This window comes from Typopeltis vanoorti, chromosome 20, assembly GCF_054136105.1.
Source record: "Typopeltis vanoorti isolate ZY-2024b chromosome 20, IOZ_Tvanoo_1.0, whole genome shotgun sequence".
Lineage (NCBI taxonomy): Eukaryota > Metazoa > Arthropoda > Arachnida > Uropygi > Thelyphonidae > Typopeltis > Typopeltis vanoorti.
This window is the reverse complement of record NC_143568.1, coordinates 64505403-64525096: the sequence shown is the minus strand read 5'-3', so window position 1 is coordinate 64525096 and position 19694 is coordinate 64505403. Positions and strand designations below refer to the sequence as shown.

The 19694-nt window shown below is 34.1% G+C and overlaps 1 protein-coding gene across 1 annotated transcript in view; it reads left to right on the top strand.

The window, feature by feature from the left end:
* LOC150095510 (cytochrome P450 3A8-like) overlaps window positions 1-19694 on the top strand; it is a 47298-nt gene that overhangs the window by 5065 nt on the left and 22539 nt on the right. Inside the window, exons 3-6 of the mRNA XM_090410515.1 lie at window positions 2985-3037; window positions 9185-9281; window positions 12269-12385; window positions 14962-15050. Of these exons, the coding sequence (XP_090266641.1) occupies window positions 2985-3037; window positions 9185-9281; window positions 12269-12385; window positions 14962-15050 (356 nt within the window). The remainder of the gene's footprint in view (window positions 1-2984; window positions 3038-9184; window positions 9282-12268; window positions 12386-14961; window positions 15051-19694) is intronic.

Genomic DNA, 19694 nt, shown 5'->3' with positions numbered 1-19694 from the left:
TTCGAAGAAAAACGCTGACCAGCGAGGAAGATTTTTAGTTTTGGGAAGAGATGGAAGTCAGAGAGAACCAAATCTGGGGAATAGGATGGATGTTCCATCAATTCATAGTGCAGATCCCTTAATTTTCCCAATACCAAAATACCTTTGTGGGCAGGTGAGTTGTCCTGCTGAAAGATGATTTTTTTCTTTTGCAAACAGGGTCTTTTCTCAAGAATTTTTTCCTCTAATCTGGTTAAAAGATCGGAAGAATATTCCCCAGTTATTGTTTTATTGTTTAACCTTTTCAAGATAATTAATAAACAAAATGCCTTTAGCATCCCAAATCACCGATGCCAGGACTTTGTCTTCTTTGGCGCTGAAAAACCTGCTTCGGTCCACTGTACTGTTCTGACTGCTGTCTGTATTCTGGTGTGTAATGGTGAATCCAAGTCTCATCCATACTAATAAATTGAAGCAAAAAATCAGTTTTTGTCTTGTTAAAACGCTAAAAGTACTGTTCGAGGTTTTCATGCAAGTTCGTTTTTGATCTGTTGAGAGCAAGAGAGGCACCGATCTTGCCAAAGCTTTTTCATATGCAATTCTTCATGCAAAATATATCATACACGTTCGTTTGAAATGCCTGTAGTCAGAAATTTCATGCACCTTGACTCGCCGGTCATCAAATACCATATCGTGCACTTGATCATTTCAATGATTTCTGATGTTGTAACATTTTTTGAACTTCCTTCACGTGGATTATCTTCATGGCTGGTACGGCCACGTTTAAACTCCCAGCCCATTTCTTAATTGTCGAAAACGAAGGAGAACAGCGCCCATAAACTTTTATGAACTTCGAATGAATTTCTTTTGGAGTTAAACCTTCTTTTACAAAGAATTTTATAACCGAACGATACTCAATTTTATCCATTTCAAGAGATACAGACAACACATTGGCTTCCGACAGCTGTATAAAAAACTACTCGATCGAATGATTTGCAATTTCTCACGGATGCTTATGACAGATGTACGAACTTAGAAAAAACTTTCCGATTGCCATTTATGGTTGAGGCTGAGAAATTTTCATACCACCCACGTAGAAGATATTGACCTCTTTGACGTGAGAGACTAATATAAATATCATTTAAGTCAACATGAATAAAATCTCTTAATATCTTCATTAATATTATTAGTGAAATGAATTGATATTAAATTTGATATTATGCTATCAAGTAGTTACATGATATCGTATAGTTTTCATATCATATAATTTCATTGCTGTCTACAGAGATTAAATGATATCAAAACTATACGATGTCATGATAACTACTTGATAGCATAATATCAAATTTAATATCAATTCACTTCACTAATAATATTAATGAAGATATTAAGAGATTTTATTCATGTTGACTTAGGGATACACGACAACTGATTGATCTCTTATTGAGCTTTCTAGCATTAAATAGCATCAATTTTGAAAGATAAATAATCGGTAACAATGACCTGCTAGGCTTTCGCATCAAAAGCTCCATCTGGTATTGGTGATCATAAATAATAAATGTGCGTCTTCTATAAAGTAGATCTTCTAGCCATAATTCATTGAGTGAAGACTACGATATCAACTTGAATGGTGTCAGTCCTATCGAACTTCACACAGAAACACCGCACTGCACCTGCCCTTTCATAATCTTTCATAATCTAATATCCTATCTCTGCTCACAGTTCGACTATCTTCTTGGACTGACTTACACTTCCAATATTTGCTGCAGGAATACATCAAATTCACAGCCTCCTCCGCCTCCGAAAAACTAACAACCCCTTTCTTCTCCAGATATTACTTCTAATCAGTACAACTTTTAATACTATGTAAATCCAAATCCATCCTGATTTGAATATTTCTAAAGAAATTTTGGGTGGATGTATTCCACCAAAATTCTTGATGCCATCCAAAGAAAGAAATCCGAATAGCTGATCATTCTCTCTCTCTCTCTCTCTGTTTGTCTGTCTAAGAACCCACTTCAAATAGTATTCAAAAGTCGTCAATATCTGTTTGTTGTATGCTTTTTCGGTTTCCTTTCAGCCTGTTACAACAAGAAAAACATTTCATGCTCTTTCATGCCTTCTAACTCTGCCTTCTGAAACATCTTTCCCACAGAGTTTATAAAACAAATTTCATTTGTTCTAAAATCTCTTCTTTCGCCTCACCCGTCCATGACTCTGTACAGCTAAATCTTTCGCACCCTCCTGTGTGTGTGTGTGGGGGGGGTAGGATTGATGACGTGCTGTGAGTATGAATCCTACCCAAAGAAGATTGTTTTGATATCATATTGTCATTGTAATGATAATTGCAATGATATCATATTGATATCATTGTAAAGGTAGAATGCATTCGTATTGGGATAAGCTAAGATTTAGATAATGCGGAATTCCTTTCCTAATGACCAAACATGTAACTTTTCGAGCCACCTCAGGCCTCCCTATGTAGGTTATCTCACACATGAGATCATTTACCATCTGGTTCACAGTAGAATCGATGTTTTATATGTTCCATGCATTTGATGAACACAACTAAATAATGTTTCCTTGTTTTCCTCTCTTCAGTTATTTGTTTTTTACCTTACGATCCGGTTTTGTTGTAACTTTATATTCTTCTTTAAAATTGAAAATCTTTTGCTGAATCACAAAAATCATCAGTGTTGCGATGATGACAGCAGTATCTCTCATTCTTAAGGACCTATACGGTTGTTGTTTAAATTTATTAATTACGTTTGAAAATTCTAAACTTTTTCCCGCCTACACGAGAATTACTAGACTGATGACAATAACACTTGATTCTATCTCATTTAATTGTAATTCTACCTATAATGAAATAGTTTCATATTTTATTTATAATTATCAGTATAATCAAAACCATTGTTCATTAAATGTTGTATTAATTTAATAATCTCGATGCACTAATTATAATATGAGATATTTTTCCTTATTTTAATTTATTATTTTTGTAGGAATTTCATACTAAACAACTGGAATTGTATCGGAAATACGGAAAGATATTTGGGTAAGCATATAATGTGGTTATTGTAGTCTTCTTTCAGGCTCCTCCACTTGTCAGCAATTTTCTGTACCCAAATTCCACTCCGCACGACTCCAATTATCATCCCGGAAGCCACTTTTCTAAATCGCTCTGTCAATGGTCCTTTTCACGTAGCTCTTAGTTTTCTTCTTTTCCTCCTTCGAGGGGGTGACCAGATCATAATTTTCAATGAGAATCGTTTTTCTCTCATTCTCTGTACGTGTCCATGTATTTCAATCCACCGTGGTGGTGGCGGTCATTCTTCGTCTGAAGTAATCGATTTCCACACATTCTGCTGGTGTCATAACTAAATGCAAAGCAGTATATAAGATCAATAACCATGTAAATCCTTGTCTTTAATTAATTGCTGAGTTTTTCAGAAAGAAAATATACCAAACATATTTAAATATTATCCGAGAATATCTTGGGAAATCGTCGAATTAATATGCTACATATAACCCCAACCTGAACTTGGGAAAACAGCCATCTATAAACTAAAATGTCGAAGTTTATAATTCACATAGCCACTGAGCTTCATCACTGGATCGTTTTATACCTCCTATTCAAAGAAAGATCTGCAATACAAAAAAAAGTAGTCATTTTTTGAGGAGGATTCATGAATGAAGGTTACCACCGGGAGTTTTAAGTCTAGATTACAACCAATTGAGAGTTGAGTTGCAAAGTCATAGGTTTTGGATTTCCGCAAAAGTAGTCAAGAATTCTCTCTCTCTCTCTCTCTCTCTCTCTCTGTGCTTTAAGTATTCTTGACATATGCTCAAATCTAATCAAGAATTCTTCCCCTCTTTCAAGTAAGTTGCGATGTTTGCAAATCAAGTTCAATAAAGATTCGTCTAAATTTGTAAAAATTAAGACTGCTTGCACTGTAAACATAAAAACAAAGATAATGCCACCAGTCTTTCATCATTAACTTGATTCTCCCGGAAGCTCGGTTTTTTATCCCTTCGAACAGGCAAGTCGTCTCCTGAAGACTCATCTACAAAACTAATAATACCAACTCTTTGAGGTATGCAACAGAGGAGTGACAAGCGGGCTGCATTACATTGTCTAAACCCCCTAATTACGGGACAATATATATACATTACAAAACTTGATCCGCCAAGATGTACTGTACTTCACAATTTTTAGCACAAACACAACACAGAATGGTTGACTGTAGAAGTGTCATTATCTCAGAACAAGAGCAATTTCACACTTTACGTTAGATATATTTATTCATTCGTTTATGATGTTTCCTTGTAGTCTGGAAATTCTCGCACCACTAATGATTCCGCTATTATTATTATTATTATTATTATTAGTAGTAGTAGTAGTATTATTAGTAGTAGTATTGCCGTATGGTACACCGCTGTAATATCCACACAGGCATTCGGGATTGTGTTCTGTGAAACTAATATGTTACTATCGGTTGTAATATTTTTTTTTCTGTTACGCGCTAAGTTCTGCTGTCCTGTATACTTGGTCGCGGTACGAAATACCAATTTTCAAAGGAGACAATCTCAGTCATCCGCTTAGATCTGTTAACTCCCCTTTAGACGAAAGGCCATATTCATCATCATCATCATCATCATTATGCGTATCAAGGATTTAGGCCTAGCATGGCCTGTTCCGGCCTTAGAATTCATCGTTGAATCGTTTCAGAGGAGTTTCTGGTTTTCTTTTTCCTAATGGCATGTACATTAAGGCTTGTTTTGGTAATCTTTCTGTTTTCATTCTTTGAACGTGTTCCATCCATTTATGTTTATATTTTTTAATTTTTTCTATTACTGGTTCTTGGTTTAATTCATTCATAATGTCTTCGTTTCTATTGTGATCAAATAGGATATACGATGCAGTTTTTCTCATAAACTTCATTTATGCTGTTGTTAATCTTTGTTTGTCATTTTGTTTATTGTCCAGATTTCTCTTCCATACAATAAGACTGGTAGGGCTAATGTATTGTATACTTTTAGTCTGGTTTGTTTTTGAACTTTTTTGAAATATTAAATAAAATACTTCTTTTAACTTTGTCAAATGCTTTTTCAAAGTCAATAAATGCAATATGTGTTTCTAAATTATATTCTCTTGTTTTCTCTATTATTAATTTTAGGCAATAGGCCGAGTCTATACATGATCGTCCTTTTCTAAATCCATTCTATACTTCTAAAATAAGGTTTTCGGAATATTTCATTAGTTTGTTATTTAAGATTCTGCTATATATTTTGTAACAGGTATTTAGTATACTGATACCTCTATAGTTTTTAGGGTCATCTCTATTACCTTTAATAATAAGAGTCTTTCTTTAAATATTGTTCCTGCATATTTATATAGTTCTGAACCTAGACAATCTTCTCCAGGTGATTTTCCGTTTCTTCTTTCTCTCAGGCTGATTTCTAATTCTTCTTCAGTTATTTCCATTTAATTTTCGTTAATTGTTTGCCAGTTGTCTTTTTTAAAGTATTTGTCTGTCCACAGTTCTGTGTAGTAATTTAAAAATTCTTCTAATTTCAATTCAGTGTTTAATTTTATGTTTTCTTTGGTATCTGCATTTAAGTGTTTCAAAATGTTATATATATTGGGTCTTATTTTATATAACTCATGTTCTAAATTAGAAACAAATTTGTTCCATGATTCTCTATGCCTTTTTCTGACTTCTCTTTTAGCTATGGCTCTTATTCTTTTATATTCTATTTCATCTTCTAATCTTTTACTGCTTAACCATTTGTGATAGGCTTCTTTTTTCTTTTTGATTATTTCTTTGATTCTATCATCCCAGATCTTCAGTTTTTTGCTTTTATTGAATTTTTTGGTCTTTCCCAAGCTTTCATTTGCTGCTGCATTTAGTATCGTTTTTATATTAAGCCATTATATTTCTGTTTCTTCATTTTGTTTTATTTTGTCTAGATATTGGTTAATTCTTTGATCATATAGTCATTGTACATTTGTGTCATTCATTAGTCTAATTTTATAAAGAAATGTTTCAATTTTTCTTTCTGTTCTTGTTACTTGTAGCCATTTAGGTGGTAATCTTAATTTTATTTTAACAAGGAAGTGGTCACGTCACTGCTTATTTCATATCCTCTGTGAACTCTAACATCTAGTGAAAATTTTGATGTTCTTTCATTTAATATGAAGTAATCTAATATTGATTTCCATCCTCTTGCTGCCCAAGTATATTTATGTATGTCTTTATGTTTATAGAAGGAATTCATTATTTTTAGGTTATTATAAACTACAAAGTCAATCAATTTTTATCATTCCTGTTTAGAGTGTGTTCTCCATGTATTCCTATATTATTATTAATTTTCGTGTTTCCTATTCTTGCATTTAAGTCTCCTCATAAAATTATGTAATAATTTTTATTTATTTTATTATAAATGTTCTGTAGCTGATTATAAAAATCAATATTATCCTGTTCTCTTCCTTCTTCTGGGGCATATAAACCAATTATTGTTAAATAGCCTCAATCTATTTTCATTCTAGCTTCTATTATTCTTTCATTCTATAATTTATAATGTTTTAACTGTTCTGAAAGGGAGTTATGAATCCAAATTATGACACCTGCTTGTCCTCTTTGGTCTCTGTCAACTCCACTGTATATCACATTAAAATTTTCAGTTCTCATGGTTCCTTTTAATTTCTTTTTTGTTTCAGTGATTACTGCTATTTTAAAATTTCTTTCATTTAATAACTAGTCTAATTCTATTTCTTTATATGCCATTCCTCTTACATTACAGTTTGCTTTGTATATTATATTTTTCCGTTTCCATTTTTGTTTTACCTTTTCCATTCCAGGGTCGTTTTCCTTAGATTCAATCCGATTATCTTTGTCTGTCAGCTTACAAGAAGAATTACGTTATCCGTGTCACAGGGGACTAGCCTGACGATTGAATTGTTCAGTGGTAGGGCTGCAACCTTAAGGCTTCTGTATTAGCCTTCTTCAGAATTTAAACCCATAGGAGGAATAGGGTATATTGAAGGGGAAAGAGTAGATTATAGAAGAATTATAGTAAGGTTTACAGAGAGAGCATAGTTGTAAGGCCAGAAATGAAAATACCCCCATGGCCCTCGAGTACTCTAATAGCATATGGGTCAAAAAAATAAGAAGAATTGGCTGATAAGGCCTTATAGGAAAGATTAAAATAAATGGATATTCCTCAAAGTAGAAGAAGGAGAGGATAGATCCAGCTAGGGGTCCATGGGAGTGCCGCTTCCCTTACAATCAAGATGATTGGCTCTTATGGCCCTGTTGGTCCACGAGTCCTTATTCAATATATTCGGACCACCCCACCATATATATATATACACACACACACACACACGCACTCACGCGCATGCACACACATATGGTAGGTTTCCCTATCCGCCACCCAGGGGACGCGCTCTCTATGGGTTACAGGGTCCCCCGAGAGAAAGGTCATATTAAAGATACTTTAATATGGCCCCGTCCTCAGTCGAATCAAACTCAGGTCATTTCAACCAAAGGGTTTCCTCTACAGTGACTGTGCTTTCAGTTCATGAAGTGATGAGGGCGCATATATAAGTAATTTATTCCCTTTTGAAGTCTCATTTCTTGTGAAAGTATTCAATAAGACATTTTTATTAATTACTGAAACGGAACAATTCACTTGATGAAAATTTTTTATTACAGACAAACTTTATAGTAAATTTAAGGCTAATGTTTGTCAAAACGTCGTTGCAGTTTTTCTAAGATGCTCTCTTAATATGTGACAGCTATGTTGGTCTTAAGTAGAATGAAAAACAAAATAGTTAAGTATGCTTATTTTTCTGAATAAGAATTGGTAAATTTGATGCTTTGTTCTGCAGGGTTTCATCCTAAGTGTGCTTCTCAAGACAAATTTTGTGGAGTGGTTATAGGGCAAGACATTTCATGCTATGAATGAGAAATAAATGCAAAAGAGTTTTATGATTACTTCCAAAATATTCAACGTATCCTAGCGTCCTTTTTGTATTAACCTAGCAGACAAGAGATCTCGATACTTGCAACACGACAAAGATGTGTGTGCGCGAGAGAGAGATCAAAAATAAAATAAAATAAAATAAATAAATAACCAAATCTGTTGGTGTGTTTCTTGAAGAGTTGCAGGTTGTATGAGGAAAAGTGAAAGGGGTAACTTTTGCAAAGTAGTATCAAATGAAGGAAAGAGATGAAAATTGTTCGATGAGTTCGGAATTGACTAACAGCTGCCCGTGTAAATGATTAGAGGAAAGACGAAGAATAGAGTCTGTCAGTTCAATAGAGCAGAACCCGTAGATACCTATAGAAAGACAATTAAGATATAGAGATTCTGCGGGAAAGCGATTGAATGAAAGGAGCATCTATCAACCGAGTGGATCTCTTTTGAATACAATATAACAATCTGAAGGAGGATTTTGATGCAGTACCACCCCCCCCCTAGATGTGAGAACGATAACTCGCTATACATTCTAAAATGGAGTAAGTGTCTGTAACATAGAAATCTGTGTAGCTTCTGATGGCAGCTAGTAGTGTAATTCTGGTTATTGCGAAGTTTTTTTTTTCTGTTTCATTTTCCTTTCTTGATCTTGTGTTTTGTAAAAATATGTTCCTCTTCATCATGTCTGAAAAACTATTATGTTGATATCCAAGTTGTTTACTACTTAGCAAAATGCCTATAATACGTCAGTACATAATAGTCATGAGAAAATAGTTGTGAAAGAGAGAGAGAGAGAGAGAAGAAAGGCACTTTCTAAGAATCACCTTTGAACTTCTTTTTAAGATACTAATAACACGACACGTTTCTTAGCGCTGTTTCAATTTGAATAGAAAAAAGTAAATGAAATAAAATAAAATAAAACAGAAAATATTGCTGTTCATCAAATGGTTTCCAGTTGGAGGGAAAGCTGACACTTTCTTCAGTTACGTAAGAGTACGATGAAAGATAGCAGATGATTAAGGGACTTATGAGCGTAAAAAATTAGGGATGATCCGATTTCTTTAAATTATTTTTCTGAGTTTCACTTCATCAATATCTTAATTGATTTCCAGATTTATGTGATATCACCACGACAGCCAAATTTGTATTGTGTTATAGAATATTTAAGGTTTCTAAAGTTTTATGTGAGGCAGAAAAGTTCTTAAATTTTATTTTACAGGACATACGAAGGTAGAAATCCGGGTCTCATTCTTGCCGAACCTGAGCTCATTAAAGATATCTTAATTAAGGATTTTAATTTCTTCATAAACAGAAGGGTAAGTTAAAAGGAATAACTTTTGTAATCGGTCTTAAACCTCGAGTTTTAATCCAGATGGAAATGAATGACAAACGCTCAAGTTTCCACTTATGTTTATAAAGTATATTTTATTTCCCAACTTTAATTAAAGCAATGCATGAGTTATACCGATAGCAGGAATAAAGGAATGTAACACTGGGATAACATTAAACGAAAGTGGACCAAAATGGAATCGATTTCTAACTGTAGAATTCGGTTTTCAGCGTCTTCCACTCCGCAATTCTTAAATTCCTACTAGCATATTTTTTTTTAGGAATTTTACATTTTTATAGCACCAGAAACAAGAAACGATGGTGAAATTCTAATTATTTATTTACTGTTCGATACATTTGAAAATTCAAGTTTTGCATTTCGATTCCTTAATGCTGAATAATGAAATTGAAGAGAGAGAGCACAGATAATGCGTCATTTGCCATGTGTCATTGCTTAACGCGCTTCCAACAACAACAAAAAGTCTAATACGTTCTCTGTCTATTCTTTCTCTAAACACTATCTAGAATACTGACATTATTATTATATTATTAATATAATTATTATTGACCTCAGATCTGATATCGATGAAGAGATTAAGCGAATAAACATCGAATTAAATAGAGAAAAAATTCATTATCGGAATAATCACTTACTTTTCATGATTTCAATTTATTAGGTTTCTTTATCATTCTGTATAGTTATTACTTCCTTAATTATAATTTTACATAGTGACCTTACAATCAAAGTTTTCTCTGATTGCGTTTACATATTGCATTTTTTTTCTTGTTATCTGACCAAGAGAATAGCTTTCACTTGATTATCGAACAGATTTCTCATTTAGCAACAGTTCACCTTCTCTTTGGCCATTCGGGTTAAACATTCAGGTTAAATCCGCACCTCATTACAATAAATCACAATACAATACAATCAACGACACATAGAACACGCAGAGTCCGTTCTCGTCATAATTAAAATTCAGCTACTAGAAACAGCATCAATGAAGTAAACTAAATAGAATTAATAACACAGGACAAAAAATTAAATGGAACAGAAACTATTTTTTTAATCACAGAAACCCCAGTCTATCCATTGTGAAAAACAAAAGTATGAATAATAGAGAAAAATTTCAGAAATTTTATTTCGGAATATATAGTACCAGTTCATCGAACAGTCACATTTAAAATGCAAATTTCTTCAGAAAATAAGTACAAACATTAAACTCTTACTTTACCTAATAATGTGTCATTCTTGTTATATTACTAAGAAGTTCATTAATTCGTTTAGGAATGGACTTTACCAACGTGGAACATCGTTTTCTTATTTCTGCATATCGACACCGTACTTTTATAATGGATTGTATTAAGTTATCTTTTGTATGAAAATTTAATTCTCCAGGTCTCTTTTCCACTGTGGCCCACCAACTTTCTAGTGGATTAAGAGGAGAGTGACCTGACCACCGAAGCTTTGTCTTTCTGGAACTGTGGGACCACTCTTTTCTCCAATATTTTTATGTATTCGTCACTTTTCATCATCCCGTCAACAGGCACAAGTGATTCTGTACCGTAATGTATGAAACAATTGAAACAATCCCAAAACATCTTTTTGGGGGTTGTTTCATATATGACGGTGCAGTGTGTTTAGCTGAGTTAGAAGCTTGTTGAAGATGGACGAGAAAAGTCTTTCAGCCGTTGATTTGTGCACATAGAGTACTCGCTCTCTTTGTACAACGAAATAGTTCTTCCACTTCTCAACATTCCAATCTTTCTAGACTTTTGCCCATTGTTCCCACAATTTCTGCATAGCCATTTTCAGCAGTTGTTTTTTTTTTGCCGCAACTAGTCCTCTCTGCTTCCAACAATCTTCGACGGACTGTCATATCAGAAACATTAATCACACTAGCTGCCAAATCTGTTTAAATCTACAGCAGACAATCTTGGATTCAATTTTCTTTCCCTAACTAGTAACAATCTTGAATAAGTGTAGGTTTCATTTTTCGCGCACATTTTCCTTTTCTGACAGACGAAAAAGTATCTGTCTCCCTAATCCCCTTTATAATCGCATCCACATTACTCAAACCAAACACTACACACATTAAAAATATGTTTTTGAGTCATGAATGTGTGGTGATAAAGCACACATCCATGACTTTTTTGGAACAAAAATTGCACTCTCTCTTAGATGCATCCATTTTATAGCTACACAAAATGAATAAAACACTCAGAATGTCAACTTGTTTACGCTATTGAAAATGCACACACTAGCAATAAATATTGTAGAGACAGTTGATACACGCAGCACTGAACCAAAATAGTGAACTAAAACCGAAAATAATAAACCGAAATCAATATAAATTATTGTGAACTGAAACAAAAGCCAATCCGAAACCAAAAACTTGACAGAAAGTCGTCTCATTCCGATTAATTTGTTCGCTATTGTACATGAATTGTAGATTGGGTCAATAAAGCATTTTTATTTTATGTTTATTCAAACGACACCCCTGTGAAGTCATCTTGTGCAGCTACAAGAGTGTTTTACCATCATCTCTTCGAAAGAGCTTTTCATCTGAATATAGTAATCTTCAATCCAGTAATTTGTCTTTGTATCACCGAAATAGCAGGTGACCAGCAAGCGACTTGGAACCGATAGCGATGTGCAGTACGGTGTCAGTTCCAAGTTCTATTTTACTCTGTATTCTATTGTTTAGTTTATTATTTGTTTATCTGATAATCTTTCGTAAGTAGGATTCATATTAAAAGATGCCTAATAGAATTATAAGTCATAAAGTCATCAGAATAAAGTCCTTCACAAAAAAGTGTTTATGACGCTGCTTACTATGTTACTTTTTTAAAACGCATGATTACTGTCTACTGCTTTATATGCTGTTATAATCATAATAAAGTGTGTTTAAGTATAAGTTATCAATTGTAAAATAATTCATTAGTTAATTTAATAATAATTGCTAATATATTTCAGAACACTTCATTTGGGATATCAATATTAGATAAAATGCTGTTTGCGCAAGAAGGAGAAGAATGGAAAAGAATACGAACTATCATGACCCCAGCATTTAGCACGGGGAAGATGAAGAAGGTAATTAATCTTGTATATTTAAAGTTTTTAAAGATAACTTTTGGTTCTTTATAAATACTTCATCATTAAAATCACGCAAACTGTCACAAAAATAATCGGCTGGGGATAGGAGCACAATCGAAACTTAAAATACTAAGATTACCAAGAAAAGACAAATCTCATTATTGTATATAAACAACAACTCGGACATCACATTTGAATTCATATTGAACACTTTCATTATTAATGAGTAATTATAGTTTATTATTTTGCTAAGTTACAAAGCATAATACGTGCATTCGTCATCACATTACACCATTTTCTGTTTAATGTGATTAAACACTAGTTGTCCTGTCAGCAAGGTTAATACAATGGCACCTCGGTTCGTAATATTCCAAGTGGTACTCAATGCGCTAAATGACAGCTATGTGGACTAAGGAATACAACTCCTGGATAAATAGCAGAATTCGAATCCAACCTTGTTCCTTTGAAAATTAGGTGGCTAAATTTGTGGTAGCTAAAATCGTACTAAATTTGTAGAAAAAAAAAAGAGCCAACTTTGCATACGATAGAACAAATGAGCTTTTTTTTCAAAGGCGACAAACCAACAAACAGAATAAAGAAAAAAATCGACAATGCCTGAAATCATGGAACATGAATTCCCCTTGGATTATCCAAATAAAATAGCCAACCACCCAGCATTTCCTACAAATCAAAACATGAAAAATGTAGTTATTCATTTTGAATAGGGAAACATAAAAAGAAGCCTAGAAAACCCTGCAATCTTGAGATTATTACCTCTTTCAAAAATAATGAGATATGAACCCCAGTCAATAAAGATAGCTCTAAATTTCCAAATGGCAATTCTGGAAGTGGTGTACTCATCTATGGCTCTCAAAATATAGAAGTAAAAACAACCAACAGTATAAGATGCAACTCGCACTATGCAAAACTAATTGCCATTAAGAGAGCACTGCAACATTTGGATAAATAAAACCCAAAGGAATTCATATTTTCTCAGACTCCTTAGCAGTCCTTCAAGCTATTAAAACTTCTACATTAGCCAACAAGAAATACTTAGAGACATATCAAAAAACATAAAAAAACTACATAAGGATTCCGAAATAATATATCAATGGATTCCATCCCATGTGGGATTAAATAGAAATGAAACTATACATAAAGTAGCAAAAATGGCTGCAACATCACTTAATACCACCGATTTTGAATTTTTTAAAACTACTCAAAGCGAAAACGTAAAAAAAAAAAAAGAATTATTCTCCAGGAAATTTCAAGGTGAAACTTGAAATTTCCAATTTATAAACTTTGTCAATTTCATCAGCAGGAGTGTAGATGACCTCCTTGATGACACACACACACACATACAATTTTTGTAGCTGAGATGTTATACTTTTTCTTTCCTGTTTTTATCAATTATTAAAACGAAAACATAGATAGCTTTATATATTACTGGGGAAAGTATGCGCTCACCTGTCTTTCAGCTGCTGTTAACTACTTTACAAAGTAGAAAGAGCGTTACATAAAAGAACGAACAATCAGTATACAAGCGCCATTTTATACAGGACAACTGCTCATATTATATGTTTAATAACATTAAAGGCCATCAGTTGCATCTGTCAGGATTCGTTCCTGCCCTTTTTCCGAGGTCTCGTAGTACACTCCACATCGACGATGCATTTGGTTGCAAAGACCTGGGTTCAAATCCCACCTGGGACGAGAACCTTTAGAAACTGTTCTTGCTTTTTGAATTGCACATAATTCAGTCGATCGCATATGGAGCAGGAGTTTTTTTAAAGTTCCGTAAAGACTGAAAGAACATACGATATTAATAGATATATTACGCCGCGCACTCGTCCTTATTGCTTCAATAGCTGCTTCAATTCCAAATAACAAGGACCGCTCTTACAAATCTGGATCATTTCATATCGCTGACTGGCTGACCCAAACCTGATTGTTATCCATCATAAAGGATAAAGGAAACACTACAATCGAAGGTGTAGGGCTTTGATTTATGAATAATCATTTGAAATTTCAGCATATTTTACAAACAAAGTGAAAGTGATTGTTATTAAATGGTAAACCAAAATTTTTTTAAACTTGAAATCTACCTTATTCATTTTGCAAACTTCTGTTAATAATCGTTAAATAAATGACAATATTTTATATGATCAAACACACATACACACGCACGCACAGTGTGATTTGAACTTTAGCCAATTGGTTGTTGATTGTATTATTTATTCACTCGGCAATTCAGACCAGGAAATGAATAATGGAGATCTAATACAGTAGAATGCACATTCAATAGACAATAGGGTTCATTATTGTTCGGGATTGGGGGTTTAGATTAGGATTAGCTATTTCTGAATGGTAGGTATATACAGATAATATCTATAGCAGTTTGTGTTTAAGAATATTTGTAATATAGTGAATACATCACATACATACGTTACGTTTTTGTAATACTACCGATTTTATTTTTTCTAGTTTAAATATTGTTATCAGAAAGAATACCCAGGAATTCAGTTACATATGTTGGTAAAATTTTTACTTAAATTATTATTTTTTTCAATTAGATAGCAGGGCTCATCAACGAATGTGCTAACACCTTAACACAGAATTTCTTGGAAGCTGCTAAGAAAGAAAAGACAGTCGATTGTAAGAAGTAAGTAAAAGTACGATATCCCCTATATTATTTTTGTCTATGTTATGAATGCGCATTATTTAACAGAATACAGTTTATGTTCTGGAATATTTTATGTTAATAAAATTAGTAATCTACTAAAAATGTACCAGTATTCAAAATACTTATATGGAATTTACGTTATAAAGGCGAAGAAATGCATGACAAATGGATGCAGTTATACAGAATACCAACAGTAATAGATCGCCATAAGTCATCACTAAGCACGATCAGAGCATTCCAGATTAACCGGAAAAGACGTTATAAATCCAAGTGGAAGTCAGGTCGCATACATACATACACTGAGAAAGTGCCGCAAGGGGATATTTATGTATCTCTTAGCTATATAATTAGAGTATCGTAACCCTAATTTCTGACTTACACGGCGATTTGAGATTGATCGAAGACATTAAAAACAACTTACCTTCATCGGGGTTATGAAGGTAAGAATTGTAGGTGTTTATAGAGGAAATGACAGGGGAGGTGTATTTAACAGAATATATTACAGCACTTGTGAAGTGCAGTAGGAACACTTAGTCTTGAATGGCCAGAAGGCCGACATTTCTGTTCCATTCTGTGTTGTTTACTGTGACAGTTGTATGAACACGGTTCGGTTGAACTGCTATGATGAAAATGTTTGAGGAAATGGGTGTGAAAAAATTAGAATAGCGAGCATTCGCAATAACCAGAATCCTGTGGAGCAATTTGGAAACAGAATCTTGATTAAGCAGGACACCAAACTCTTTAATTTCATTCTAGGAAATGACCACCATTTTGGTGGAGAAATACTCTAGAATGCTTCTGTTTTTAGCATTCAGTGGACATTTTAAAGGAGAAACTACTTGTTCACTAAAACCGGAAGAACCGCTTAATGAGGCTTGTAAAGGACTCGGGAAATCGCAATAATTATTATGACACAAGAATCATTTGAATATATCCACTGTTATGAACTGGTGCCATGTAGGCAGCATAACCGAAGTGCAGAATATAAATAGAATAAAAGGGAGTAAATCTTTTTGCACAATAATTGATAAAAAATGATGTAACTTCTCTTCGTTAGACTTTAAATACTTTTTTCCTCCTGATTAGCTTACAGCTATGTTTAGTGTTTCTAAATTTTGATGGTTTTTTTCGTTAGAATATCTTTCATTAAGAATTCAATGAGCTCTGCGTGTTGGATTAATTTAAGAGGTAGATTATGTACCATGCTGTCTACCTAAAAAAAAAGAAAAATCCTATACTCGCCGTTTAACAGAAGAGGTACCCCATGCAAAAATCGTTTCTTTCCGTAGTCTGGCAATTTAGTAGGTCGTACCACACTACTATATATTTAGTTGTGGTCAAAATAACAGCCAGGTTCTTTTTAACCAGCAGATAAAGTTGTCAGGAATTCTGAATAATTGCTAATAAGCTATTCTAAGCTCCAGAGTAACCAGCTCCCCCTAATAGGTTGTTCACGAACAAAAGCTATCTATGGTTAACACGAGCGCTAATTCTAATAACCATTAGTGATACTCTTATCATTCTAAACTTTGCTCTTTGATATTTTGTCCCATACGTTATCGCACCAAATGGTACGATAACGAATTATATTCCTCCTTTCCTTCCTTGAATTGTTGTTTTAGATCAAAAAGGATTTAAATCGTCATTCATACCCAGATTCTTTCTCAAACGTTTTTGTATAAACAACGGACACTTTCAGCTTAACTGAATTATTTTTGAGAATTTTTAGGTATTTTTATCGATACCTGATACATTAATTAACAGTAAAAAAATAGTTTAGTTTTACATTTTCATGTCATCCTTTATTTGAAGGATGACATTTAAAATTTCAGTCACTTTAAAATAAGCTAATCAGTGAAATTTTCTAATGTCACTGAAAGAACTTGAGTTCAGCGTGTTATAAAATTACTGTTTTACATATAATGAATGAATATTTTCAAAAACAAACTCTCTTTCAAACAAAAATAATAAAATAAATTCTTTGTGATAAATGTCAAGTACAAATTATGACTTGTGATTTTTTACTACCAGAAATTACTTTTAGTACCTAAAATAAGCCCTGTTAAAAATCGTTTACTTTTCTTGCCCATAAAAGCTCTGGAATGATTTGTAATGGGATTATATTGATGAAGTACATATAATAAACAACAATGTTATATCAACTAGTTTCACCAACTAAGGCTGGTGTTTAATTTGGTTTAATATGGTTTAATTTACATGCAGTCGCTCAGAGGATTGCCTAAGGGTTAAAGTCAGATAACTAGTAAGAGACGTCCATCTATCCTTTTATCAAATCTTTACTTTCTGGAAGTACAACCCATTAATATATATTTTACTGAAAGAACGAATTTGTAATTTGGGGAGTAGCTGAACAAATTGTATTCTGCATTGTCTTAAAACAAAATACAATGATGGCACAACAACATTATGCAGACTTCAGCATCGCTCCGTTAAACAAGGTCCGATGATTTGTCAGGACGAAAAGGAAATTCCCCACTCAGTGCAACTCAACGACCGCAGAATTCAACATAGGTGCTATAAACATAAGAAAGATCGACATAAAAGAAATGGAACTGACAGAAAATTCAGAGGAGCACCACGTTGACGTGATTAGTATTAATAAAACAAAGAAGACAAAATCATGTGAGATTCTTCTAAATAACAAATACAAGATGTAATATTCAAGCAACAATGATCGCTTATAGGAAGAGTAGCGATCTTCTTCAACACCTGAAAATAATCCTGTTGAATGGCAGACATTATCAACAAACTTCATGTGGGCAAACATCAAAATGGAGAATTAGATTATGAGAGTTATTTGTGTTTATGGTTCCATAGAAGGAAGAAATAGAGAAAATGTTTTATTCATTGGAGAAGACTGCAGTTAAAGATAAAAGAAAACATTCAATCTTTCAAAACATTCAAAACATTCAAAAAGAAACATATGTAAAACTGAGAGGCTTCTAGAGGTGATCTGTGGATGTATATATATAAATATCATTGGAGAAAAAAAATGGAGTTTACAAACAGTAATTAAATCTTGGAAGCCTGGTTCGGTAGCAGATTTATTAAACTTCATACTGAGAGTGCAGTATTACACTTACGACCTTTATTGGTCCAAAGCCTTTACAAGAGATCACCTGATTCTGGCACGAGGCATCCTAACGGTGATACGCGCAAGTCACCAGTGTGCCCTGCAGAACACTCAGAGACAGAAATTTAGTCTCCATATGACAGTCCTAATAAAGAGAGGTCTTTATAACTAGCGGAGCACCACACCCCGCATGAAGAAATAGTAGCACTGGTAAAGTTAGGAACTGCTCCGAACTCCTCTTGTGTTAGTCTTAAAAGGTATTGGTTCTGCTTGTAGTATTGCACCTTGATAAGATGGCTAGAGGTGAGTGGGCACCCAGTATCCACTACACGGGCATCAATAACCCATATATCGTTTTCTTTCTTTATTATCAAATCTGGTTTCTTTATGCGTACCTCTGTACGGAAGTGATTTTCTACCGTGGTCTCCCAACATTTATTTTTTAAAGGGTATATTTAATATGGAGGCTACGGCATCATGCCTCCTACACGGATTCCATGTGAGCTAAAACAACAGCTCCAATACAAAAAAAAGCGTTTCACTGTAGAGGCAGCTGGCCCTACATTAAATATCATCTCTACCCCAGCGAGTTGTACAGCTCTCGTGAGCAGGGCATTAATTCTAGTCCTAATAAAGGTCTATATACTCGTATCCTGGTAATAATGTGGTACCATCTAATACACTGATGTTGGGTGGGGCACCTTGTAAGATTCACAAAGAGTAGCGCCATCGAAAGAACCATGAAGTAGATATGCCAATCTCTTATGCTCTGCCGATGCTGTTAGTATCTCGGAGCCCTGATACTGGGTCTAATCCCTAGTGCGTCTGTAATCATCTTGAATAATAGAACTATGGAAAGCATCCTTGTAGATGGCGAGGAGGTAGCTTCAGGCTTTGCTAACCGGATGAAACGCAGTCGTGGAATCAACCAGCGGAGAGATGGAATACCGAGCTTTCCATCCTTCACTCTAGAATGAAAATACGTTAATGGGGTGTCAGGAGGTAGTCAGAGCCAAAATCTGACCGCAGAGCGAACTGCCTTATCCATTCGGGATAGTACCTAAACAGTTCTTCCGACCCCCAAATTGTGGTAATACCTCGGAAGTAAATAACTAGACAAAATAAAGAGCCTCTTCTGTGGCTTAAGAGGAGGTTTCCTGAAAAGAGTAAGCCCAGCACCTAAGGCAGAATAGAGAGAAGACCTTCCTTTTGGAGTGAAAAATATATCCAAGTATCTCGACTCCTCCAGGATGGTCAAAGAACATAATGGCCTATCGTGCAGGGAAAACTCAATGAAGAAACTCATCAATGATGCAAGTAAAGAAAAGCGGGGATAGAGGATCACACTGGCGAACTTTTCAGTACGGAAATATAGATTACACGGGATCCTGTAGTGATATTAAGGGAGCTACCATTGCAAAGCTCCAATATATATGAAATAAAGCGGTCTGGACATCCGGCAATAGATAAATCTCTAAGAATAGCAGCATGGGAGACTTTATCAAAAGCCTTTTCGAAGTCCAGGGACG